This window comes from Panthera pardus, unplaced genomic scaffold (assembly GCF_024362965.1).
Source record: "Panthera pardus isolate Hobbes unplaced genomic scaffold, ASM2436296v1 HiC_scaffold_6, whole genome shotgun sequence".
Taxonomy (NCBI): Eukaryota; Metazoa; Chordata; class Mammalia; order Carnivora; family Felidae; genus Panthera; species Panthera pardus.
The window spans coordinates 34136723-34164621 of record NW_026526991.1 but is presented as its reverse complement, the minus strand read 5'-3'; the positions used below and the strand labels follow the sequence as shown (position 1 = coordinate 34164621).

Below are 27899 nucleotides of genomic sequence, written 5' to 3'. Positions count from 1 at the left end.
TTAAAAATCTTCTGAGTCCTCAGTGACTTTGGGAGGAAGAATTCTGTTATTGACCGAAGAATGCTAAAATCTCTTACTATGATTGTGGGTTTCTCTAAATGAACTTATAGTTCTGTCAAATTTTGCCTCATACTTTGAAGCTACATTATTAGGGCATCACATTTTGTATAGGAAGTGATTGTATCATTGACCATTTCATCATAATAAAATTCCCTTGTTTAACTCTAGGTTCCCTCTTTAACCAAATGCCTTAGTGGCTACTTCCTCTGATATTTCATACCTACAACAACTTTCTTTTGGCTGGTAATTTTATAGTAATAGACATTTTTCTAACCATTCCCATTTAACATTTCTGTGTTTTATATTTAAAATTATTATCTCATAAGAGACTATAATTAGGTTTTGCTTATTTTTATATTCCATTCTGATAGTATTTCATTAACATATTCAAATTATTTTAATATTTTTTATAGAATATAATTAGATTTATCAATACCATCTTTGTATTAGTTTTTTGTTTGTCGTATGTATTCTATGTATATTTTCTTAGGTTTTTATTGCCCTCTCTTGCATGAATCAAGTTTTTGTTTGTTTTCCTTTTCCCCCCTTCATTAGCTTGTTGATTTGTGGTTATGTTTTTCCATGTACTTCATTTTTTCCTGCATTAACATGCTTCCATCTGCATTTATTTTCCTTCCCTGAAGGATTTGTTTTAGTAATTTATTTAACTTTAGATGCGTTTTTTATCATTTGAACACTTCTTTTACTTTAAAACTTGAAGGATATCTTCTCTAGGCATAGAATTCTAGGTAAAGTTTTTGTGTTTAAAGATGTTATTTCATTAGCTTCTGGCTTTCGTAGACTCCGTTGAAAAGTCAGTACTAAATCTTAATTTTCTTCTCTGAAGATATCCTTCCACTCCTCGACTACTTTTAAGGTTCATTTTCTGTGTTTGTTTTTCAGCAAAGGTGTGATTTTCTTTGTATTTACTCTGTTTGTAGTAAGGAGGTTGAATGGCTTCTTGAATCTGTGGTTTATGTATTTTACCAGTTTTGGAAATTTCTTGGCCAAGTATTTCAAACATTTAATCTTTTTCATTATTTCTCTTCTTTGAGGTAAAGTGCTTCCAAAAATGTATATGTTAGAATTTCTCATCATTTCACATTAGACTTTTCAACTCTGTTTTGAATCGTTACCTATTTTTGTGTGTGTGTGCTTCTGTGTTTTAATTTGCATGTTTTTTACTGACCTATCTTGTAGTTCACTAATTGTCTCTCTTGAGTTACCTAAGAATTTGTAGCCTATATTTTGAATTCTTAATTTTAGTTATTCCATTTTTTTATAGTTTTAGAATTTCTACTTATTTATTGTAAATTCTAGTTACATGTTGAAGTTTTCTATCATCTTCTATATTTTCTTGAATATACAAAGTATGGTATTTTCAAAATTTTCTCGGTTAATTGCAACATCTGGATCACTTGTAGGTTTATTTCTATTGACTGTTTATCTCTTGTATTTTGAGTTAGTTCTCCTTTTTGGCATTCAATCTTTGATTAAGTATCAGATATGAATGAAAAAAGTGTGAAGAGCCCGAAAGGTGTTTTCTTTCTCTAAAGAGGATTTAATTTGAATCTTGCAGGCAGATATTGTATGGAAGAGTTTCTTTGAGGCTTATTTTCAAGCTTTATTGACTGGTATTTTTCTGGTTTCTCTTGGGGGCTGAGCTAATATGGTGTCTCAACTAAGAGTGACATATTTACCAGGTTACCCTCACCTTGTTTGTCCCTTGATTCTAACCCCCTTCTTCACAGCATCCAGTGACTGAAGAAGTTCCTTCTTAGCTTTTTAGTACTCCAGGTATTCCTATTGCCCTTTGATTCTAGGTGTCTCTCCTACACATATTCTACATGGAGTTGGAAAATACATGAAGGGGAATTTTATACATTACTTTGAGCTCACATTTCTGTGGCTCTTTCCTCTTGAGGATCTTAGTCCAATCCTAACTACCTTGGCATCCCTGCACTTTAACTTCTGTGTCCTCATTCCAGTGAAACTGCTACAAGAAACTTCATATTTCTGCTTGGCTTCTTTTTCCTGTTAATAAAATTAAGAATTTTCCTGAGGGAAAATGTGGAGGGAAATATAGGATTCATATCAGCATGACACTCTACTTTCTAGGATCTTGGCTTTTTAAGTCCTGGATGCTTTGATTACCCTTGAGTGCCTTCAGCTCCTTTTTAAATGTAATAATTATAGATGTTCTCAGGATAATTTTAATTCTAATTAAAGCTATGCCAGAATGAAATGGACAGAACGAAATTTTTATATGAGTATTTCAAGTCTGTGGTTATCTTAAATATTTTAGGCATTGTTCTCACCACAATGAAGAAAACAGGTAAGATCCCTAACCTCACAGAGCTTACATTTAACTTGAAGTGATAAACAGTGAGTAAATACATAAATATATAGAATGCTATAAAAATACATTTTTACCTCTTTTTCATTGGCACTGCTTTATTTTATTATTTTTTTGAAATTAAGAAAGATGTCCCTTTTTTTGAAAACTAAACATATAAATCATTAATAGAAAAGATCTCAAAGTTAGCCATTTGAAAAGCTTGGCATCAAAACTTCTTACCATTCATCTTCTAGGAAGTTAGTAATATGTAATGACTTTATTGTACAATTTGGGAAATTAAATGCTTCTCTTGAGTCTTTAGGATTATTTATGCTCATTACTTAATAGTAATGAGTATCATAACAGGCTATGAAAGTACTGTGATAGCTAATGAATTATAGGTTTGAGTGACAATGTAGTATCAACCACTTTCCATGAGTTACATAGTATTTTCTTTTTCTATACTTCTGAACATCGATGCCAAATTGCAGAGGGTACATGTGTCTTTTTTCCTTTTCTTTCTCTTCTTTGCTAATTGCTTATTTCACCTTAGGCATTTAATATATAGAATATGAAAACATTTACAAATTAATACTTATTTCTTTACTATTTTCCTTTCCAATGAGTTAACAACCATTAAGTAGCAGTCTAGGAATAAAGAACAACAAACTTTTAACTACTGCATTACAGCTGCTGAAAAGATCATGACTAGTCACTTAATAAGAAGGTATCAATGACTGGCAAGTGCAGTGTGGAAATTACCTAAAATGAACAGGCAGAGATAGAGACATGGGGACTGAGGATTCAGTGAATGCATCAAACAGCGTCACCACTTTATTGGAAAATCATCTTACAACTTAAGATGTCATGATTAAATGACCATGGAGTCCCTGTATCAGAATGTCTGTATGCTGGCAGAAGAAATAAGACATTTATTACTTGTCACATCAGGCAGGAGGAGCTTAGTGCTCCTATCTGTTCCCCTTTGCCCCCAAGTTGCACAGGGAGGAATCCAAAGAATTCCCCCCTAGGAATCCCAAGCCTAGGAAACCTTATATTTTAAAAAGGGCTACTACCAAACCTTTCCACTCCATGATCCAGAGGAAATGATTATCTTAATTATACCAGACAGCAAAGAAATTTTTCCTTCTGCCCTAGAGGGAAACACTATACGATTATCTCCCTCTTCTGAGTCTATTAGCTATAGTAACATCTTTGAAAAGATAGTCCAGAACAACAACTCTTGTACATTAGGCAGAAATGTTAGAAACCTATAAAAAAAATTGTCTCCCAATAATATGTAGTCCTTGTGTATACATGACAAATTTTCCCATAAGACCCACTCTAGTAGGTCCCCCCGAATAATCGGACAGGAGCCAGGACAAAATCCATTGGGTTATCCTCATAATGCATTTATTAAGGTTACTATCAATAGCCCAGGTATTTTCTCTTTAAGTTTCTGTACTGACTGCCACTAGGGGCTTTAATCCAGGTACAGCTGGAAGTATTAGCTACTGCACAGACTCTTGGGCCTCAAGGAAGAAGTTTAAATTCTGCCATCTAAAACAACCCTGGCCAGTGAGTCAAAACTAACTTGAATGATTTCTAGTGGTGTTTTCTTAAACATTTGAAGATGATTTATGACCAGAACACCTTCCAGGTGGCATTTGTCCATCCCACGGGATGACTGAGAATGGGTATAGGGAAACCGTCTAGTGGTACAGGTGGTACAGGTTCTGGGGCTATCCCTTGATATCCTGATCAACTTCTCCGGAATGTTAAGGGGAATCACTATCACACTGTGGTCACAGCCTTCTGGAAAGGAATGGCAGACCCAGCAATAAGTTAAATTTAAGGTTCTTGCAGCCACTTGGAAGGGCCATACAGCACATTTTCTTGTGGAAGAAGGCTTCAGGGGTAGTTCTGAAGGACAAAAAATTATCCATGCCCCCCCTTTCCTCTACCTCTCAGAACGTAAGGTGTTCATTTCAAAGATGCTGGGTGGTGGTTATCCTCCACCCCCTCAAAATTCAAGTGTCCCATTGCAGTAACTGCAACCTCACTTTTTTTTTCCCTAGTCATTCTCCATTCACACCTAGACCTTTTGTGTGGAAGGTTTAGGACAAGAGGAATAAATGCACTTTTAGAAAACTTAGCCAGGATTAAATTTGTATACCATAAATCTCCTGTGGCCAGGCTGTGCCGTGAAGATGAGGATGTGCCAATCATGCTGGTCTGGGACTCACTGTTAGGGAAGAGGAATATGCATCATGCCCAGGAATTGTCAGGACAGAATCCGGAGTTGTCAAAGCAGGTCTGTCTTAACCTCGGTACAGTTTTTCCTACTCATTGCCTAGGAAGTAGCTGCAAGGGTATGATCCTTTTCTGGGGACAGTCACATTAACTGCCTTATCAGCGTGTTTGAATGGAAGGAAGTAAGACTGGTGGAGTCAGACTATCAGCTCATTGTTGAGTAGCTTTTGTGATAAAAGGCAGTACCTGTCAGTCTCCAATGGTCCAGAAAACTGTAAAATTATACAGACAAATTTCAAGGCCCGCAGTTAATATGGCCAAAGTCACCTGGCAACCTGAAAAGATATCAACAGTAGGGTATTGAAAGTTTAATGTAGTCAATTTTTCAATAGCAGACAGGGGCAAGGATCCATGCAATGTTACCTCTTTCACCATAGATGAAGGGGTAAATTTAGTAGAAGTAATGGGGCACCTGGGTGGCTCAGTCAGTTAAGCATCTGACTCTTGATTTCAGCTCAGGTCATGATCCCACAGTTTGTTAATTAGAGCCCTGCATCAAGCTTTGCACTAATAGTGTGGAACCTGCTTGGGATTCTCTCTCTCTCTCTCTCTGTCCCTCCCCTTCTCTCTCTCTCTCTCTCTCTCTCTCTCTCTCTCTCTCTCTCAAAGTAAATAAACTTAAAACAACTGTTTGTAGAAGTCACAAGTCTAGCATGCATGAATAGCCTCAAACATAGAATGAAGCCTAATCGGTGATTTGATTCCAGTCATCTCATCAGGGGATGGGACTTTACATTGGACATCCATAAGAGTAATCAAAACAGTAATCTGTAAACAACTGTGATTTGATTTTCCTGTGTGAGGACCCAAAACAGGTTGTCTGTAGTCAGCCGGTCTGTAGTTTTCCACGTGGCAGACCAAACTGTGGACTGTTGGCCACAACCCAAGTGTCATTTGGGTTTCAGCTTATCTGAACCATCCCTGAACCAGACCAATAGGGGAACCTGGGTGAATTTAATCCAAGCCAGTAGCTCCAAGCCAGTAGCTCTGGTTCAGGCCATTGAGTTGAGGTAATGTTTCCCTGAGGATTATAGCTGCTACTTTTTCGTGTCAAAGCCAGGATTCCACTGAGGCCAGGATGGCTATTTCTTTTGACAAGTGAGGCTTTGGAAGACCTTTCACCTTGTTAGTCATTGAATCTGAGCTGTTTCACCCCAAACCAGAACTATTAGGTCAGAGAGTCACAAGGCCTCCAACGGTCAATCATTTAGTTTCTAAAGGAGTCCAGCAGGAGCTTTTTTTCAATGGGAATATACCTGGTATCTGTGTTAGAAAGGCCACAAACCCAAAGCCACAAGGGATGCCTCTAGGTGGAGGCCAGAGGGTCCAATTGATAATATCATCAGTCACAGCATCTTGTATTGTTTCTAGTTCTGAAGGGGCCCAATAAGATATTGGACCTACTTTTTTGTGGTAAAAAGCTGAAGAGATAATAGGGTTTTTTTTTTTTGTTATTGTTGTTTTTTGTTTGTTTGTTTGTTTGTTTGGCCAGTGGAGAGATTGAGCAGTATATTTCTTCCATAGTCCCAAGAAATTACTTGACTAACCAATCCCTGAATGCTATCTCCAGAATTTTGTTCAGATTTCTTGGTCAAGTCCTGCTGGCAGAGGTGTGATAATTCACTATTATCAGGACAGTTGAAACTAAGACTTTTTTTTTTTTTTTATTGAGATATAATTCACATACCATTCTGACATGACAACCAACAGGATATCATCTATATAATGAAAGCTTTGGACATCAGAGGATAGACCCAATAGTCATCCAAGAGATGTCAAGTTAAGAGTTTGTCACACTAACATTTCTCTACCTGCAACTCTTCCCCTATTGGGATAATTGCCTCTGGCACTTATGGGATACAAAAGTAAAACATGTGATATATCAACTTCTACTCAACAATTCAGATATAGAAGCGGCAATAGTACACTGAATTAGCCTAAAGAGCCCCACCACAAGATAACTTCAGCTCCTTCCTCCACAGTGAACCATGTCCAAACCCCGTCAGTTGAATCAATGTGGTCCATACCCTGTGAGTCCAGAGTAGCATAGTAGCCTCTAGCACAGGGAAAAACACTATCTGTATCTTCCCAGGGTGTTAGCTATACACAGGTCCTTGAAAAGATAGTCTGGAAAGAAAGCTGTCATAAGGCATGCAGAAATGGAGACTCATGAAGAATTGTCTGCTGGCATTAAGCACCGATTATATACCACTCATAATGAACTTCTGAAATAGTGACGAATAAGACATTTTCTTGGGTCTTGGGTTCACAGTGCAAAGTGGATAACCTTTTTAAAATAATTATTTTAGCGGAAGCCTTAATAAGCCTAGGTCTCAATCTCCTTTAGAGGGAATTTTGGCCACTTTGCCATAAAATATCTATAATAACTTAATACATGTCTAAATAATAAGTATGTTAAGTCTAATGTGGCATAGTGATCTACACCAGCACTTTTATTTTTATTGTTTTCATTTTTATTTATTTTTAATATTTATTTATTTTTGAGAGAGAGAGAGAGTGAGGGGAGGGGCAGAGAGAGGGAAGCACAGAATCTGAAGCAGGCTCCAGGCTCTGAGCTGTGAGCACAGAGCCTAATGTAGGGCTTGAACTCACGAACTGTGAGATCGTGACCTGAACCGAAGCCAGATGCCTAACTGACTGAGCCACCCAGGTGCCCCTATTTTGCACCTTTTAAATTACGGTAATTTTAGTTGATGCTTTTATTTGCCGATTTAATTTAATAAGATTTTCTCTGTTACTTAACACTGTTTAGAAGCCACCATATTAAAACAATAAAGTTATCTTTAAGTTTAAACCACCAATTCTGTTATGAGTCCCTAAATCTAGAGAAGATGAGAAAAGCTAATATAACAAATATAGAAAACCACAACAGTCAAATCGGATTTTTTTTTCTCAGACTGAAGTAAAATTCAGTAAGTTTTCAGGAATAATTTTTGAGACGGAGACAAAGGTGTTAGCTGGGCAACATTCTGCTCTGGAGTTTATGTTTGATCCCTATCGCAAATTAACTTCACAGAGTGTTACATATTACAGTACATTGTGGGGAAATAAACAAATGCAATCTAAAGTATAGGCAAAGGAAAAGACTACAGTGACATTTTGTTTAATGAAAAAAGGTATGCATGGCATATATATAACAACAGTCTCAAACAATTTGAGCCACCGTGCTTTTGCAATGAGGATGGAAGAGAGGGTTTACAAAGTGAGATTTGAGATGTATAATGGGCCAAGTTTCCAAAATATAAGGATTCTAAGATGCTCCAGAAGTTATCAAGAAGTATTAGAAAGAATTATTTTGGGGATAGCAAGAGACAACTTGGGCAGAAGAGGAGGAAAGTGTTGGGGCACGAGAGTAGTAGTGAAGGGAGGAGGAAAAACATCAAGTCATGGCTTTTAGCATTTCTGGGACTTGCTCAATTTTAACTGACTTGTTGCTTAGGGCAAGTCTGAACCTAGTTTCACGCATCAAATGAAAGGATTACACTAGATGGCCTGAAAAATTGTGTATTTATACACCCAAATAAACATGAATGTTATTTGTAGTCCTTTCTTTTTCTTTCTTTCTTTCTTTCTTTCTTTCTTTCTTTCTTTCTTTCTTTCTTTCTTTCTTTGCTCCTCTTTTTAACATCCTTATTTTCTAGACTTTCAAAGTTGGATTATAGAATAATGATTTCTTTTCTGATCAAAAGCCAAATACATGATTAGAGTGCTTTGGTGGCTCAGTCAGTTGAGCGTTCGACTCTTGATTTGAGCTCAGGTCATGATCCCAGGTTGTGGGATCGAGCCCTGCATCAGGCTCTGTGCTGAGTGTGGAGCATGCTTAAGATCTCTCTCTCTCTCTCTCTCTCTCTCTCTCTCTCTCTCTCTCTCTCTCTCTTTCTCTCTCTCCCACTTTCTCTCTCTCTCAAATAAAAAAAAAGACAAATACATGGATATCTGGTCAAACATTCAATTGTGAACACACAGTTACAAATCTAAGTTCAAGTTTATTTTTAATATGTAATAAATTTGTTAGTAGTCTTCTAATAACTAGAAAGCTTTCCAGATCCTCAGTTGTAAGTTAAAGGATATCTGAACAGAAGGTTTTCTTAAGCAATAACTGAAATTTGTATAAATGTCCAGTGGTAAGCATGATATATTAATATACATTTTTAAAACAGTAGTATATTTATAATCTTGGCCATTTCTTCCTAACATTTTGAAAGTTTTTTTCAACGTTCTAAGTACTGCCAAATATACTTGATATTAATAAACTTGAACTCATATAAATCAGTAGTCTTGGTAATATTTTTTGGTTGTGATTATATAATTACTAAGAGCATCTTTAGCATTTTATATTAAACCTTCTCTTCGTGCTTCTAGAAATTTCTGAGATAGTAGTTAAAGAATTGTTCTGGCATCTTATAAAAGTTTGTGACATTGAATTAAAAACCAAGAAAAATGATTTTCAAAGTTTTCTTCACTTTTATGTATCAATTTAAAGACTACATTTTTCCCCAGGCTTTAGATAGCTTTTTTTAAGAAAGAGACTTCCATCTACATCTATGTGAAATGGCAAAGAAATCACTCTGCTTTGTGAGTCCCTGTCCTGCTGTAGAAAGGAAACAGCTGGAGTCCCAGAGAATGTAAAAAGGAGGTGGTTGGCAGGTGTTTAAAAGAAAAAAAAAGTTGTTTGTTTGTATATTAAAAAAAAAGCAAAAACAGTGTATAAATCAAGCTTCTCACCTGGCAATACTGCTCCTTTTCCACAGTCAGTCCTTTAATGGCATATTACCTTTAAAAATTTCCCCCCAATTTTTTTTATTGTAGTAAAATACACATAACATAAAATTTATCATCTTAATTTTTAAGTGGTATTCAGTGATATTAAATACATTCATAAAGTTGTGTTACCATTAATCCATATCCAGAACTCTTTTCATTCTGCAAAACTGAAGCTACATAGCTATTAAACAATAACTCCTTAATCCCCCTTAATATCCTAAAGCTGTAACATTCTAGTTTGAATTTATACCATCTTAACTTCAAAAGCATCCAAAAACTTTCTTCTTTACAGTTCCACCTCCACCACTTTTGGTTGTTGATATCACAAAATTGCCTCTGTATAAACCTAAACTAATAACTCCTTTAAATGAATTACTATCTTAAATTATGTGGGGAACTAAATGTGGAATTACAAGCCAAAGTAACAATAATACTAGCTTTTAAATTAATAGTTTTAAAATATATTAGTCTCAAGTCATATAGAAGTCAAAAAGTAGAGTTACGAACCGTTGTTACAATAATATTAGCTTTTATACTTTCCCATGTATTTCTCTTTACTGAGATCTTTGTTTTTTCATATGGCTTCGAACTGCTGTCTAGTCTTTTCATTTCAACCTGCAGGACTCCCTTAGGCATTTCTTTCAGGGCAGATCTAATGATAACAAACTCTCTCAACCTGTGTTCATCTGGGACTATCTGAATTTCTCCCCTGAATTTGAAGGACAGTTGACAATATACAATTCTTGGTTAACAGTTTTGTTGTTGTTCTTTTCTTTCACCATTTTGAATATCTCAACCCATTGCCTTCAGGACTTTAAACTTTCTGATAAGAAATCTGCTGGATGTCTTAGTGAGGATTCCTTATATGTGACAAGTTGCTTCTCATTGGCTCCTTTCAAGATTCTCTGTATCTTTTGCTTTTGAAAGTTTGATTATGTGTCTTGGTTTGGGTCTCTGAGTTCCTTGTACTTCAAGTTCATTAAGTTTCTTGGATGTTTATATTCAGGTCAGTCACTGAATTTGGAAATTTCTAGCCATTGTGTCTTCAAACATGCTCTCTACCTCTTTCTTTTTTTTCTGTTCCATCCGTGACTCCCATGGTACATGCGTTGGTACATTTGATAGTGTCTCACAAGTCCCTTAGGTTCTGTTCACTTTTCTTCAATCTTTTATTTTTTCTTCTATTCCTCAGACTTGATAATTTCCATTGTCCTGTCTTCACGTTCACTGATTCCTTTATCTACCTACTCAGAAATAGATCTCTCTAGTGAATCCCACTAGTGAATATTTTATTTTGGCTATTGTGCTTTTCAGCTCTAGCATTTCTTCTTGGTGTCTTTTTAGATTTTCTATCTCTTTATTGATATTTCCATTCTGTTTATATACCATTTTCTCTCCTTTTATTTCTTTGAGTATCTTTAAAACAATTATTTGTAAAGTCTTTGCCTAGTAGATCTGCCATGAGGTCTTTTTGTAGGGGTAGTTTTGGTTGATTTATTTATTTTTCCTTTGAATGGGCCATAAACTTTTCTGTTTCTTTGTAAGGCTTGTGAGATCTTTATTTAGAGTTGGACATTGAATCTAATAATTACAGTAATTCTAGAAATTAGATTCTCTTCCCCAAGGTTTGCTGGGGTTTTGTTTTTGCTTTTATTGTTTTTGTTTTTGTATTGATTATTATAGGCTATCTCTGTGCTGAGGGTCACCCTGAGTTACAAACTTAAGGTCTTCTCAGGTCTTTTCTGAGCCGGTGCCTTTCCCTGGACATGTATGTTGACTTTCTAATTTCCTACATATATACAGATGCTTTTTAATGTTCTAGGCTTAAGAAAAAAAAAGCATATCTTAGTCTTTAATGGCTCCCAAAAGATGAAATAAAGAAAAATGAAGGGGTTGGGGAGAATAGCAGTCCATGAAATCCCCTGGAGATCACTTAGCTGGTAGGGCAGGGGCTTGCAACAATAGAAGTGCAGCAAAGGATACCCACTTCTTTGCACCTCTGTGATCAGAAGTAATAATCAATGATCAGTGCATAGATACCGATACTTGGAGGTTACTGTCCTGATTGTCCACCCTGGCTCTACAAGCTGTGTGCAGGCTGCTCCTGGAACACATGAACAGCTGCCTGCCTCAGAGCCCCGGAGTAGAGAATAGCTGCTACTGTGCTAAAAGCTGATATTGAATAAAATTAACCACAATTTACCATCCAAGTCTTCCCCTGGAAGTTATAAGCCTTCAATAGATGCCAGAATTCCAAAATAATTACATCAGATGGATTCTGCCAGTGCAATCATTTTCTAAGTTGGGAGACAGGTTCCCAGTTCTTCTTACTCCGCCATCTTCCCAGAATCTTCTGGGACTGCCTTTTATCATATCATCTCCACATTTTCACATTTTCTCTTCACTTTAGTAGTTTTCACCAGATTAAGAATTCGAATTTGATGCTAGCTGATATGCCATAGGCCTTGGTCTTTCCTGGGATGGAACTGGATTTTTCTTTATTTGTCATACACAAGGAAGAATTAAAAAATCTGAGCTCTAAGGGAGCCTGGGTGGCTCAGTCAGTTAAGTGTCCAACTTCAGCTCAGGTCATGATCTCACAGTTTGTGAGTTTGAGCCCTGAGTTGGGCTCTGTGCTGACAGCTCAGAGCCTGGAACCTGTTTCAGATTCTGTGTCTCCCTCTCGCTCTCTGCCCCGTCCCTGCTCACACTCTGTCTCTCTCTCTCTCTCTCTCATAAGTAATGAAATAAACATTAAAAATTTTTTTTTAAAAATCTGAACCCTGAATCCTGTTTGCATCGTAAATAGCACTTTTTAAACAAGATACATATTCTTAAACCATATGTAACTGATATATAACTGTGATATATGTGTTAAAATGTTTGCCTGGAAAAAAATGGACAATGTACCTGTCAAACAACTGAGTAGAGGTTTCCTATTTATTCAAATAACATGAATTTAAATAGTTATTCTAAGTTCTATAAGTAAAAATATGTCATTGCACTGCTAGCCTATAGTCAGGGTTTCTTAGTTTTTCCTTCTCAGTGGTCTTTCAAGAGATGGTCAAGAAACACTGAAATTGTATAAATGGAAAATTGCATTTAGTTCTCCTCAGAATATAATCATTCTAGTTTTTAAATCCAAAATGTTTGAATATTTTACAACCTTATAAAAAACAAGTTCATGAGCATCTGATCTTTTCTTGTAAAAATTCCCGAAACATTATAGAACCACAGAAGTTTATTCTAAACCATATTAGATAATGCAAGCAAAAAAAATTTGGATAATTATATCCTAATTATATAACACTGGCATAATTAGTATACCATTGTGAAAATATAAAATAAATTTGATAATTACATAAATGGAATAAAGATAAGATAAAAAGTGAAGGGACTTAAATAGAATCATTTTAAAATTTAAATTTATATATATTTTTTTATCATTCACACACTTGAATTAGAGACTATAATGTTAGGATCCATGATTTTTATGTTGCCACAAAATTCATTTTCCATCTATTCAGAAAATTTGTGAAATATTTGAAAAAATTAAGGAAAATCTATCTTATAGACAGTGTACATGGAAAAAATGATAGTAATATTAAAATAACCATAAATTTTCAATACTGAGGTTTGGTTGAAAATATTAAAGTTTGCATTAAAAAGAGATGAAAGATTCTGTCCCCCAGTCACATCTAGAGTTGGCTCAGAGTCATAATTATCAAACAGTTAAATACACGGAACAGTCTGCACCTCTTTATTTTCTGTAACACTTGAGCATTCAAATTCTCACTTTATCCCACTTGGGGGTGAAAACTCTTCTATTTTTTACAATGTTTGCTTTAAATAGATGCATAACATCTCACAATAGCAAGTAGCACATTTTCCTATAAATAAAAATCCTGCTACGCTCTCTTAATATTTGTAGTATAAAAGACAATTTCAAAGATTCTTTGTAAAATTTATGCAAACTGAACTATGTACATTAATGTTTACTATTTGCAGGCTGCCTTAGAGAAAGAATGGCTAGCTTTAGATTCCGCCCGCTTCCCTTCACAAACACTGCTTCTCCCGAACCAGCTGCACTGGCCAAAGGTAACATGTCATGGAAATCTCTTAATGCTCCATCTTTGTTCGTTTCTTAAGGTTATGCCGTGCTGCAGTGATTAATAATGCAATTTATTGACTTGAAAAACACAATTACTTTTAGAAGCCTCTGACTTCCTCCTCATCCCCAGATGTAATTTTTCATGTAGCTTTTCTTTCGTTTGCTTCTAATTTTTTTCTTTATTTTGGATTTCTTTCAACACTTTATTTCACAGTAGCAAAAAAAAAAAATGATATACTTCAGCTGCATATTTGGCAGCAGACTAAAATCACTAGTTGACAGCACTTTAAAAATACAAAAATATGCATTAAGAGGGCAACAGCTGAAGATTCTCAGTCAGAGGTCAATGGACTGCAATATCTGTTATTTATTTGATAATCTTTGAAGTTTTTGTTTTTCGATATTTTTTAAGATCTTTGCTATTAATCACTCTGTATATGCAAACTGTACCAAAAAAACGTATCCCTTACCACTACAATAAAGGACATTTACATGTGTATTACATAAATTTAATTTTATTATAATTTTCAGTTTTTGTATGTGTTTCCCTTGGGAGGCTACTGAATAATATGCATGTAAAGTAATATGATATAAGTGCTAGAATTTTTCCATTTATTTTATACTTAATATACATTATTTTTCTGATAAGTTCTGTGGAACCTTAAAATATGATGATACTTCACTGAATTTACCAAGCCATCCAGCTCAAGCGTGGCTATGTAATGAGAAAGAAAATTTGTTTTCATCAGAACACTCACAGTTTAATAGCAGGTAAGCTAAATTACTCTTTTAGAGGATCAACCCATAACGAGAATACTATACTTATTACAAAAGTGGTAAAATGATGAAAATTAAGTACAAATTTATCTGCTTAGAAGATGGGAAAACATTCAGTGTTAAAATGTAATGATTTTTACGGAGTTTTCAGTAAAAAAAAAGAGTGTGAGGTAGCTTCATTAAAACAACTACAAAAGTGTCAGTGAAATAATGTCATTAACTGTTGTAAACAACTGAACTTTAAAATACTATGATATAGGTAGAGATAAGGATTAGAATAAAAATTCCAGGGCTGCATTTCTTTCGACAAAAGGATTGAAATATGCTTCAAGTAATTGAAATGTAAACATTTTAAATTAATGGCAGACTTTTATTACTTTTCAAGATAAAGTTTTTCTGTAACTTAAATAGATTTTATTTCCGAGTTTGAAACAACATAAATAGCTTGTAGTTTTTTAAAACGTGCTGATATTCTTGTGTTGATTCAGTTACTGTAGTTTTTTCTATCGCCAGACCAGAACACAGAACTTTGTCCTGGACACCTGAATCAAAGATCAGCAGAAAGAGTTCGCTAAAATCTGAAAAAGAAGAAAAAATTTCGAAAGAATGGTATGTGGTATATTTTAAACTAAAATATTAAGAAATTGAGAGACTTTAAAATTTTTAGGATAGACATTTTTCAAGACTTTAAGAATTATTAGTTTTTAAGAAACTATACATCTGTTAAATTATAGGTTCTTAAATGGAATCTAATTTGTTTTAGTATGATATAATTCAGATATGTGTGTTTGTATATCTATGTATATATAAATATGGTCTGAATATTTGTTTTTCCTTTATGCAATCTATTAATAGGGGCTTTAAGGACATTGCTACTGCTCAGCAAATGTTGAAGAGAGCACAGAAGATGAAATCAAAGAAATTAAGGAAAAAATTAGGTGGGTTGTGAATGCTCTTTGAATAATAATGTGTGTCTGATATTGAAGATAAATTGTCTTAAAATATTCTTTACCAAATCATATTTAATAACATTTAATAAGAACCAAAATGAAATGTGCAGTTATGAATACGTCTAAGGTAATAATTCTGAAAACTCAACCAAGGAAACTTAGAGAAAATTATGTTATTACGTTAAATGATTTGTTATACACTTAAGTGCTATTTTCACTTTCCCTCTGTTTCTTATCTACTTTCTCATTGATTATTCTATCTATTGTGCACTGAGAATTATGCTGTAATTTGTTTCTAAGTTGGTTCATTTTGACAAATGTTGATTCTAGAGTGTCTGCTTCATGTGGTTATTCCTTTGTTTTTAAATTGCTTGATTATTCAATAAGCTATTTCTATAAGTTTGTTTGTTCCATGAACATTAGCTCTGAAGGCTTCACAACTTGACATTTTGGAAAAGAAGTACAGTGTATATCTTCACAATTATGTAGAACTTGGGAAATGTTCAGTGGCACCCTTTTTTTCTATCCCACTTGATTCTTCAAATCATTCTTTGGATACTTTTGATCATTTTAGTATCATTACCTAATATGTGGAGTAGTTTATAGGTGTCAGAGCAAGAAACAGCACATTATTATGACTTCATAATTAAAACTACTTAAAATTATTAGCATATTGTATGTAACTTTGCATTTACTTATAATTTTATAAATATTTACTCATGGACTCATAGACTTGATATAAGTAATGTGACCTTTTTTTTAAAAAACTGGTTTTGAGTTTTTCTCATTCATTAGCTTCTTTTGTAGATTTTGAGAATTTTTGAGATTTTAATGGCAGTGAAATGTTTTTGTAAAAGTACCATCAGTCCTGAGAAAAGCAAAGAATCTATATTTATCTTGTAGTTCTAGCTTATCTAAGTATACAAAGAAGCATTTAGAAGATTAATTTTTATCTTTATTAATTTTCCTATTTATTATTTAAAAATTATTTATTATTTCCTATTTATTATTTAAGTAATACTTAATGATGACTCCTTCTATTTATTATTTTAATCATTAATTCCCTGGTGGAATTCTAAGAAAAAAAAATATATATATATATTTTCTCTTTTTAAATAATAAGGGGTGCCTGGGTAGCTCAGTCAGTTAAGTGGCCAACTTCTGCTCAGGTCATGGTCTCATGGTTTGTGAGTTCGAGCCTTGCATCGGACTCTGTGCTGACAACTCAGAACCTGGAGCCTATTTCAGATTCTGTATCTCCCTCCCTCTCTCCCCCTCCCTCACTCACACTCTCTCGCTTTCTCCTCTGTCTCTCTGAAAAATAAAGGTAAACATTAAACAATAATAATAATAATAACCAAGATACTCTTAGTTTCCAAGGAATAGCTGATATTTCTTGGCACAGTACTTTATTGATAAATTTCTGATGATTTATTTTTATATTCCAAAATGTCAACTTTCCTTTTTTTGGTGTTTGTTATATTAGTGACATCGTTTATCTTTTTGAGATAGCTGTAGTACTTTTTGTTGTGTGCTAACAGTTTGTAAAGTTTGAAAGATTGAAATTTTAAACATTTTTAAAGAAAATGTAGCAGTGCCTGAGTGACTCAGTTGGTTAATTAAGCATCTGACTTCAGCTCAGGTCATGATCTCTGGGTTCCTGAGTTTGAGCCCCATGTCAGGCTCTGTGCTGACAGCTCTGTGCTGACTTGCTTTGTGCCTCCCACAGTCTTGTTTTATAAACTCCTATTAAGTTCCTCAGGACTCAGTGAACACAATACTATAAGGTGGTTCCCAAGGATTAGTAACTCCAAACTCTTAACAATAGTGAGACTTTGTTTCAGTCCTAGGGAAATGGAATCCAGTATAGTAAGTCAGAGTAGTTTGACAAACTTTTTTATTGCTTTGATGTATATATTTTTTTCATCTTCAGTAGTACCAACAAACATTCTTTAAATAGCTGTTTTGAGAATAATAAAAGTTTCTGAAATTCCTGGGGGAAGTTCAGATATTAGAAGTGGCATAAGTACTATTTCAGCCAATGTTCAACAAATAATTATTACTTATGTTCAAGGTCTATTTTTTAAAAGATATTCACAATGTTTGTAATAGTTTCTGATAGTGAAGCTAAGAAAAAATCTGTCTTAGAATCTATCTCTGGAAATGTATAGATCTTTCTTGCTCATTCTTATAACTAAGTGATTTTTGTTGTTAAAATCATTTTTAATAAATCAGCATAGTAAATAATATGTTTTAGCAAAAGTTTTAATAAGGAATATATGCTCATACAAAAAACCATTGTGTTAAAGGACAAAAATTAGACGTAATAATTATCAGGCAAAATCAAACATTTTTTATCTGTCACAAGGTGGCATGATAGAGTAACAAATGTAAAAGGACAACCAAACATACAAATTAACAACCTAATTTTAAATTTAACATTTTGCCAGTGGCCATTAAGCAGACCTGTTAGGTAAAGGTCTAAAATGGCAATTGTATAATTTTTATGGATAGCATTACTCTAATTGCATGATTGTAAACCAAATTGCATTCTTACTACTGAGTTTGTACCCTTGTTAAGCTTTTGTTTTGCTTTTGTTTAATCAAAATATTATTAGATTAATGAAATACAAGTAATTTTTTTCTTTTAAATTTGAATTCCATAATGTACAACTTAATGATGACATTTAAATTCTCCTCATTCTTTTTCTCTACTGCCTCGTCACAGCAGATACTCAGAATAGAAATACTCAAGGTAAGATTAAGGATGAAATAATGAACAAGAAAATCAGTGGGATCTTCTCCAATTATAATACTTTAGTCTTTTACTAGATTAATAATGTAGCACTTATGTCATTTTGTATCTGTGAATGAATCGTATAAGATTGTACCTCTGGTTTTCTTCATACAGAAAAAGAACTTTCTAGTACATTTCCAGTTTACAATTCAATATGTAAAATCCTACTACCTTATTTAAATCTGCCTAAAATAATGGCCATAATTTTAAACTTTTACTAAGAAGTTAAAATGATGCTTTAGATATCAATTATATTAAACACTTAAAAATTAATAGTAATTTTCAAATATTCATGGATATATATATATATGTGTATATATATATATATATATATATATATATATATATATATTACATGGATAACATGCCAACTTGAAAATCATAAGCCACCAGAGGGCAACATTGTCCATAAAACTACGGGAGACTATCCATCTTTGTGGGGGTAGGGAGGGTGGTAGGTGAAACATCAGAGGATAGAAACTTTTAATGAAATGGAATCAATTATGTCCTCCAACCTAACAAAGCTGTAATCCTCAAGGAGTGGGGTATAAATGCACAGGTTATGGAAGCTTTAATTCAAATTTCTACCATGAAAAACCTTAGCACAAGTTGCTCAGTAGCATAATACTTCCCGTTTATATCTTATACGTGTATTTATTAGCCAAGGGATATGAGTCCACAATTTTTGTTTGAAGATGAGAGTGAAAATAGGGCAAAAGGCTGGGGGTCAATTATTCAAAGAAAGTTGCAGATAGGGGAGGAATACCACTGAGTTTGCTGATTAATAAAGAAGCAAGGGGCCAAGGAAACATACAGTGTAGGCAACCATCAGGGGAGAGTCAGTATTAATGACTTCTACTGGGATAAAAGAAGTCATCTGCTTTAAACAGAAAAAGCCAGAAGAGGGAGAGGGAAGAGGAATTGATTGGAAGTCAGAGGATGAAATCTAAAATTGTGAAGCGTTATATTTACTTAGTTTGAGTTTGGGTTCTGATTATTGTTATTCCTAGTAAGTTATTGCTGTTTTTCTCATGATGGACATAAGCATGAACCAGTAATGACTGGTCTTATCTTTATGGAGTTTTTATTGGTTTGTCTTTTTGTATTTACTGTTGCCTCATGCACAGAAGTAATTTTAGAATTTGGTGATCTGTGTTGGAATTTAGCGAATACGCAGGGAAGGTTAGGGTGTATAACTACCGTGGAAAGCATGATGTGCAAGATGTGAGTTGCTGGTTTACTGAAAACATACGAGTCAATAACCTAAAAGTAATGAGCTTGACTGGTAGCAAGATTGAGAGGAACAGGGTCAGGGAAGAGAGTAAGTGCTTTGTTTTGATGTGGAACACTTCTCAGAGAGGATAAGTTCTGAGTATAGGGATTTGGGTGGAGAGCCCTTAAAAAGTTTAAAGGCTAAGAATATAAGGACAAAAACACAATGTGGTCTTTCAATATTTATCATATTTATGCATATCACATTTCAAATTTCATTGAGTGAAGAAAGAGTAGGATGAAGCAAAAGAAATTAATTTAGTTCTAAAGGTAGGGCTACACTAGGGATAAGAATCATCTTGCAGCAGTTTGTAACACCTAGCACAGTGTCAAGTACATAGTAAGCACTCAATAAATACTTGTTCATTTTATTTCAGTGATGAAAATAGCTTGAGACTGTATTGGTAACATGTATTTGTAGTCAAGAATTAAGCCAGGTAGAAAATAAGTTAGACGAACTTTTTAATGTGACTTGAGCAGTCATGGGCTACCACAAAGAGATCAGGTTGCAAAATGATAAGGTAAACAATGAATGTGAAGGATCAAAAGGGACTAGAATAGATAGAACTGTGACAAAATTAAGTTTATTGATAATTTGTTTTGTTTACTTCAGTGATTTCTAAAAATAATTTATAAGAATTTTGGTCATGTGGTGCCTGGATTAAGCGTCGGACTCTTGATTTTGGCTCAGGTCCTGATCTCACAGTTTGTGGGATCATGCCTGGCATCAGGCTCTGTGCTGAGCATGCTTGGGATTCCCTCTCTCTTTCTCTGTCCCTCTCCTGCTCGTGCACTCTCTCTCTCTCTCTCTCTCTCAAAATAAATAAAATAAAAACATTTTTTGATCAAACATTAACTTCGTTGCGCTAGCAAAACAATAATAAAATCCATTTGAATAGTAAGATCCTTGAGGTGAAGACACTCCTTGTTCCCCACCTAATATCATACCTGGCATATGGTAGATATTCAATTAACAACTATTAACTGAATCAGCAGTAAATGAGATAAAAGTCACTAAATACCTTTGTGTGTATGTGTATGACTGGGTATGTATATTATAGTCATTTAAATATATGTTTCTATTTGGGAAGGTAAATTTAAATTAGTAAGTAAATGATGAAATAGTCATCAGACTTAAAACATATTTTACAGCACAGCTGTACTTTGCACATACAAAAAATGGGTAATAACCAGGTTTTTATGTATGAAGTTAACAAGAATAAGATCAACCAGTGAGCTAAGATTAGGACTGTAGAAACTGAAAAGAGATTATATAGGAGATGAAATAATTTTAAGGTTGTTCTAATGCCTAAATAAAGTTATGTTACTTAAATGAGATAATGAAGTGTTGAGTATGGAACCGCACACATAATAGAAACTCAACTTACTTATAGGTTTCTTTAAGTATTTTATAAAGATATATTTAAAATCTATTTCCCAGACATTGGGCAAGCCATACTGGGTGACAAAAGATTTTTAAAACAGCAACATAGACTTGCCATTGATGACCTCAGAGGGTAGATTTAAATGTACAAAATTGATTTTATGATGCAAGAAAAAGGTTTCACAAGCTGAACTCTTTACAATAAGTTTGTATCCTAGCTTATTTTTTGAGGGTATTTTTTGAGGGTAAGAGTAGTGTCTTATTTCACAGTGGTATTTCCAGAGGCTATCACAATCAAGTGATTTTTTTCCCCCATCTAGAATACTGTTTCTTGCTTCTGTATTATCCCTTTGAAATTTGAATTAATGTAAGTTTTAAATAAATTAAAGGTTGCAATCAGAATGTTTTAAAATGAAAGGATATTGAAAATATAGCACTGTTTATGCGCCCTTGTAGAGTAAAATTTTTTTTTGAGTAAATTGAGCTAGACAACTTTTCTAGATATTTTTGTATGTATTCTTTAATCTTGATAATAATATGAGGAAAGTGCTATTTTTTTCTCTGTTTTACATATTAAGAAATCAAGTCATGGAGAGATTATTTGCCCAAAGGAGTACCAAAGTATTTATAAAAGATCTACAGCTATTATTCTGTGTGCTATATAAATAAAATGGGTAAAATGAAGCCAATTATGGACCATCAATTAATATCATCTTATTCTATGGAGGATTTAAGATCTTTTCTGAGAATAGAATTGCCAAGTTGGAAATATTATTCTTATTTATGTTGTGGTTATATGTTTACTAGCCAGCATTTGTTCAGCACTGACACTTTGCAGACATGAGTCTTGATGCTTTACATACATTATTTCATTAGTTCTCGCAGTAGTATTTCAAAGTTAATATTATTTCTCTTGCGTAGAGAAGTGAAGGAGAGAGGGCAATTTGCCCAGAGTCACACAACTAGTAAAAATTAGGTCTCAGGTCTAATCCAGTTCTGTCGAATTGTAATGTCTTTGCTCAGGACGCGCATAGATGAAATGGAATAGCAAGAACAGGAGAACATGTAGAAAGATCAGTAGGTTATAAGGTATCATACAGAACATAAGCCCATGGTAATCTGTCTTCCCTGACTGACTAATGCTCCTTTTGACATGTCAGCATTGTTTTTCATAAATGACTTAGACAATATGTAATATATGTTTTATTAAATACATAGACACCATTTTTAAAAAATATGTTATTCTTATTTCTAATTTATGTTGAATTCGTATAGACACACCCAACTCTTACAATACCTTAGGTCACATATAATTATGAGACATGCCCAAATATTGACTAGTATTTTCCCTAATCTTGAGAAATATAATCTCTGTGAACCATGGAAATCATGCTTATTAGTAAGGGTAATTATTGCTAAAAGACTAATGGAAATCTTCAGTTTCCACATGCTTGAAAAATAACTCTACAACTACTATTCTGTTTTTCTAATAATATTCTAAAAATATGCTATCTTAGCATTTAATTGAAGTATGTAGTTTGAGCTTTACACTATTTAAAATCTTATTTTTCTATTTAGCATATTCAATGTTACTGCATTAGATATTAATTAAAGATTTTAAGTTATCCTTTTGCAAGATGATGTAAGATATTAAGAAATGTATGCTGCCCTTAAATGTGGTTTTATGTTAACCTACTTGAAATGCATAAATTTCCATTCTTTATTCTACTCCATTACTTACACCACTATTTTCTTTTCTCACAGTTCTTCAATAAGCAAAAAGTACAACTGCACCAAATCTCCAATTTACATTCCATAGAATCATTCATTACCAGTAAATTATAGGGCCCTATATTTACAATCATCCCATTTATTTTGTAAAATTAATAGATTTAGAGTGCTCTTGGCTATAAAATGTATATAGAATTTCCATAAATTCTTTGTTATGTAAATATAATACATTAGGACAAAAGCAAAACCGTTATTTTATCCATAAAATTAATGAAATGATCTTTGTCTCTCCTATCAGTTGTCTTGCTTACATCTCCTTTCTCCCAGCTCCTCATATGTAGAGGAGAGAATAGTAGGGTATATGGCCTTTCCTGTAATAATAGCTTTCACCTATTATGAATTTATAGAAATTTTACTTTATTCCAGCAGAAATCAGGAATTTAAGAAAGGAGCTAAAATAAACAGTAAAACAATTCCCAAAATAAAAAGATGATGCCATTACTAGAAAGTGTTTATGTGATTTTTTCACATTATTAGCATTTCTGTGCTCTGTATTAATTATTGGCTATGTACTTAATCAGAAAACCAAGAATATGTGAATGGTTAGTTACTATTTCATATTATGAAACTTTGACATAATTACCAATATCACAGTGATTTATAGAGTGGGTATTATTTTTTAATACTATCATAAAAAAATATAGCCACTTCAGAGATAGAATGAGCCAGAGCTGAACTTTTGTCTTATCTTGCTCTTTTTGTCTAGATCCCACTGTTTGCCTAGAATTATTCAAAAACAATGAAAATAAAGTTTCTGTTACAAAATCACCAAAGAAGGCACAGCCCAGAAGAGATGATTACTTTGAAGGTATGGTTTAATCATAGACACATAGGTAAAAAAGGTAAAGATGGAGTATGGAATTGTTGAATCACCATATCATACACCTGAAACTAATATAGTACGTTAAGTAACTAGAATTAAAAGAAAAAGTTAAAAAAATAAATAAATAAAAGAATTTGTAGAAAAAAGATAAAGATGGAAAATTGTATCTCAAATAAAAATTTTAGGGGTGCCTGGGTGGTTCAGTTGATTTAACATCTGATTCTTGATTTTGGCTCAGGTCATGATTTCATGGTTTGTAGGATCAAGCCCCACTGCACTGATAGCAAGGAGCCTGCGTGGGATTCTCTTTTTTCTCCATCTCTCTCTGCCCTGATAGTGCGGAACCTGATGCAGGGCTCAAACTCACGAACAGTGATATTATGACCTGACCCAAAACCAAGAGTCAGATGCTTAACCAACTGAGCCTCCCAGGCACCCCAATAAAATAAAAGTTTAATTCTCAGTAGTCCTAAAGTACATGTATGAAATATTATATATAAGGTATAATTAAATAAAAGTCAAAATATGTCTCTTGGAGCTAAAATACTAATTTAGTGCATCGATTCATTAGCATAGTAGTTTAGTATTTGTATCAGTGCTTACATAAATTTAAATTTCTTATATTTTTATGTGAAATCTTATAAAGCTATTTCATCAGTGTTACTAATTTTATTCAAATTTTACACTGACTGATATTAGCCAATATCAGTGGAAGTGAACCCATGTGGAAATGATATTCTAATATATTTACTTTACTGCCAATATACACAAATTGCATTAAATGTTATAAATTAAACTATGGAATTTAAAATATTTTACTATATTTGAAGCTTGCCCAACTGACTTTTGGGGTAAAGGATTTATACATCTAAATGGCAGATTATATTTCTGATTTCAGCATTTGGAAGAATTATGGACTTACATTATTGAACAGAAATATTTAAATATGTCAGAGAAGCCAACATGACTTACAATAAGTTTGCCATTGCTTTCTCTTTAATATTACAATATTCATAATTTTATCTATACTTTTGGATTTTAATTTCTAATAGGAAAAATACATTTGAATGGAAGTAAACCACTTAGAATTTTTAATACTCTTCTATACATTTTAAATAAGTCTTAAAATTTATGCATTATTGGAGCACCTGGGTGGTTCAGTCGGTTGTGTCCATTTTTAGCTCAGGTCATGATCTTGTGGTTTGTGAGTTCAAGCCTCACGTCAGGCTCTGTGCTGACAGCTCGGAACCTAGAGCCAGCTTCAAATTCTGTGTCTCCTTCTTTCTCTGCTCCTCCCCCACTTGTGCTGTCTGACTCCCTCTCTCAAAAGTAATTATTAAAAAATTATGTATTATTATAGCATATTGAAAATAGATATTTTTATTTACAGAAGAAAAATTTGATAAACCCCAAATGTATACTTTTCTTTAGATGCCTGTTAAGTATGTAGCAGTGGAAGACATGGGGTCTCGAATTTTCTTTAGTAGTAAATATATACATAAGAAGATAGATAAAATAAGTATAGCAAATTATTGAATTTTTTGGATCAGTAGATGATGGTATATGTAGGCTTGCTCTACCATTCAATTGTTTTTTAATATTAGAAATTTTCCTTAGAAAAACATTTTTAAAAATTCGTGACCATTGAAGGTGTCAAAAACCAGTATTTCAAAAAATACTTATCAATTAGTATTTTAACAAAATTAAAATATGTTTTCAATATAAAATAGGGCTTGGGTTTTAATTAGTTAATTTCCTTATTACAGTCTTAATTTCACCATTTCACTGTGAAAGAAAGAGATGAAATTCTGCTAAAATCAATAACAATACCACAGCTATTATCTGTTAAATAGAAGCATTGTTACTTTAGAAAGGCAATGCCTAGTGAGAAAGATAATTGGGGCATTTTTGCCCTTTAAATTAGCATACATCTCACAATCAAAAGAGAAATCTATCCCAGCCTGTTCTATAGGTCGCATTATCTTGTTCTGTGAAGTGTGAAGGTATGCTACCAGCTAGAATAGTGTGTATAAATATACCATATATATATATATATATATATATATATGTGTGTATATATATATATGGTATATTTATAGATTTGTGTATTAATATAAAATATGCTAGGAATAGTTCAAATACTGACAGAAATAAAGTGGACTATAGAACATAGAACATTTCTACCTATGCTTCATGATATGAAGTTATATGTTTTTGTTTACTTTCATCCATATGAAATGCATTTAATTTACTTTTTTTTTTTCTTTTTGCAACCTCAAATATATTTGTCATTTCATTAATTTCACTGAATGGTCATTATGTATTATGTGGGTACCAGATAATCTAGTGACTGACAGTTAGTTTCAGCGTTGGTGTTCTTTTTTTGTTTTTTTGTTTTTGAAGGAATAGGCTTGGCAAAAACAGCTGTACATGGAAGAACTTTTTTTACCTAGTATGTTTATTTCTACCTTCTTTTAAGAGGAAAAGAGTGAGGCAAAGGTAATTTGATCATTGCTGGCCAGGTTGAATCCCAAGGTGACTTTACCTGTCTCTCTGGCATCACATGCTTCCTGGACTCACATTATTTCCTAACTTGCCATAAGGGCCAGTCGGTTTCCCCCTGAGTAGCCTGACTCACCCCAGCTTCCCAGTAGAGGGCGCATTTTAAAATCAGGCCTTTTGAGATACAATTTCTATAATATAAAATGCACCAGATTTAAGAGTACAATTCAATGAATTTCAATATATTCACAATAACACAACTATCATCACAATCTCATTTTAGAGCATTGGAAGGACTTTTCCCTTAAAAATTTCAAATTAAATTAATAGTTGAGCATCTTACCCCCCAAAAGTGAGGGAGATCAGAATTAAATCTCAGTGTAGGTTTAGATTGAATGTTCTATCTGAAACATTCTCTCAGCACAATGGCATCGCAGCACTGTCTTATAATTCCCTTGGTTTTGTTGAGATTAGATGATAGTATTATTTGATGATTTCTCCCTATAATTCCCATTTATAATAACACTGTGTGATTTTTTTAATGTTAAGTTTAAAAAATATTTTCTTCTCCACTTTGCAATATTATCTGTGGGGTATTTCCATGATTTCTCTTATCAATTATACTAAAATTATTTAGGTATTATTGCTTCTTTTTTCTGAATGTCACTAATAGGACAGAGAGGGTGGTACATATCCTCTATTAGGCAAAAAATACACTTAAATTTGAGGAATATTTGATGAAATATCAAATAATATTAAGTGATATAAGGTAAAGAATTATTCCCGTTTAATAGACCATGTTTTACAAAGTATCCTTCTATTTTGCGATAACATGAAATATTGACAATTTTTGACTAGCTGCCAGATTTAGAGCTGTAACCTTATGAAGGCTGAGGAACTTTTGACCACACCTGGTCCCAGGGTAACCTCATACATGTGCAGTATGTTAGTTATCAATCAGTTATTCCTATGAGACAAAGCTAAGAGTCTGAAGACTTTACAGATTCAACATTGGTTTACTTGATTGACTTGTTTATTTATTTATAATTTATTTAATGTTGGATTACTGTTTTCCTTTACCCTAGGTCACCCATAATCCTTACTTAGGCTTCAATATCTGATCTTGCCTTAGACTTTGAAACACTTTCTTGATTGTTACCTCAGAGATCTCCTACCAAGTTTCCTTTTTTATGGTAAAATGCTCAGTGTAGCATCCTGACATCACTCTTCCATAGCTATCACTGGTATAAAAAGAAGCCTAGCTTAATAAATGTAAGTCTAGATTCCAGAGTTAGTCTAACACTAACTGCCTGAATGGAACTGAATCTTGATTCCACCATTTATTGACTGTGTGGCCTTGAGGACATTATTTAACTTCCCTGTTTAGAATTATTTTTCACATGTAAAATTGGATACTAATAGTACCTAGTTGTTGGGGATTACATGAGATCCTCCTTGTAAAATGCTTGAAATACACAGTATACATATATAGTTAAGTCCTCAAAACTTGTAACCATTTGCAATAGTCATTTTAAAAGTACAGCTTTATTCTTTTTTCCTCTTGCTTGCAATTGGTAGTATTTATTGTATTTCTTGCGAGGTAGGTACTGTGCCAAGAGTTTTACTTAAATTCTCTGATTCAATCTTCAAAAACTCTGAAGAATGTATTATAACTGGCAACATTTTACGGATGAGGGAACTGGTTTTGAGAGTTTGATAGGTGATTTGCCCAAGATCATACAGAGAGTAAGTGAGCAGAAATGGAGATAATTTCTTTATTAAAACAATGCTAGCAAAAATCAAACAAAATGCAGACATGAAGAGCAAAGGTTCTTGGATAATGCTGAAATGTATATACAACCTTAGAATCAAAATATTTAAGAAAAAAAAATAAAGACTAATGATTAAGTTAGGCAAAACTCTGGGAAACTAATAGCCAATTTTGTTCTTTCTCATAGCTTGCATTAATATAAATTAAGAAACAGTTTAGTACCAA

The 27899-nt window shown here is 33.4% G+C and overlaps 1 protein-coding gene across 5 annotated transcripts in view; it reads left to right on the top strand.

Annotated features, from left to right (window-relative positions):
- LRRIQ1 (leucine rich repeats and IQ motif containing 1) overlaps window positions 1-27899 on the top strand; it is a 213340-nt gene that overhangs the window by 96866 nt on the left and 88575 nt on the right. For 2 of the 5 annotated variants that reach the window (XM_053895107.1, XM_019434721.2), the window contains exons 19-24: window positions 13505-13594; window positions 14257-14378; window positions 14898-14993; window positions 15240-15322; window positions 18063-18089; window positions 23285-23386. In XM_053895107.1, coding sequence (XP_053751082.1) covers window positions 13505-13594; window positions 14257-14378; window positions 14898-14993; window positions 15240-15322; window positions 18063-18089; window positions 23285-23386 — 520 coding nt within the window. The remainder of the gene's footprint in view (window positions 1-13504; window positions 13595-14256; window positions 14379-14897; window positions 14994-15239; window positions 15323-18062; window positions 18090-23284; window positions 23387-27899) is intronic. The other 3 variants (XM_019434723.2, XM_019434725.2, XM_019434722.2) reach the window with 2 other exon arrangements.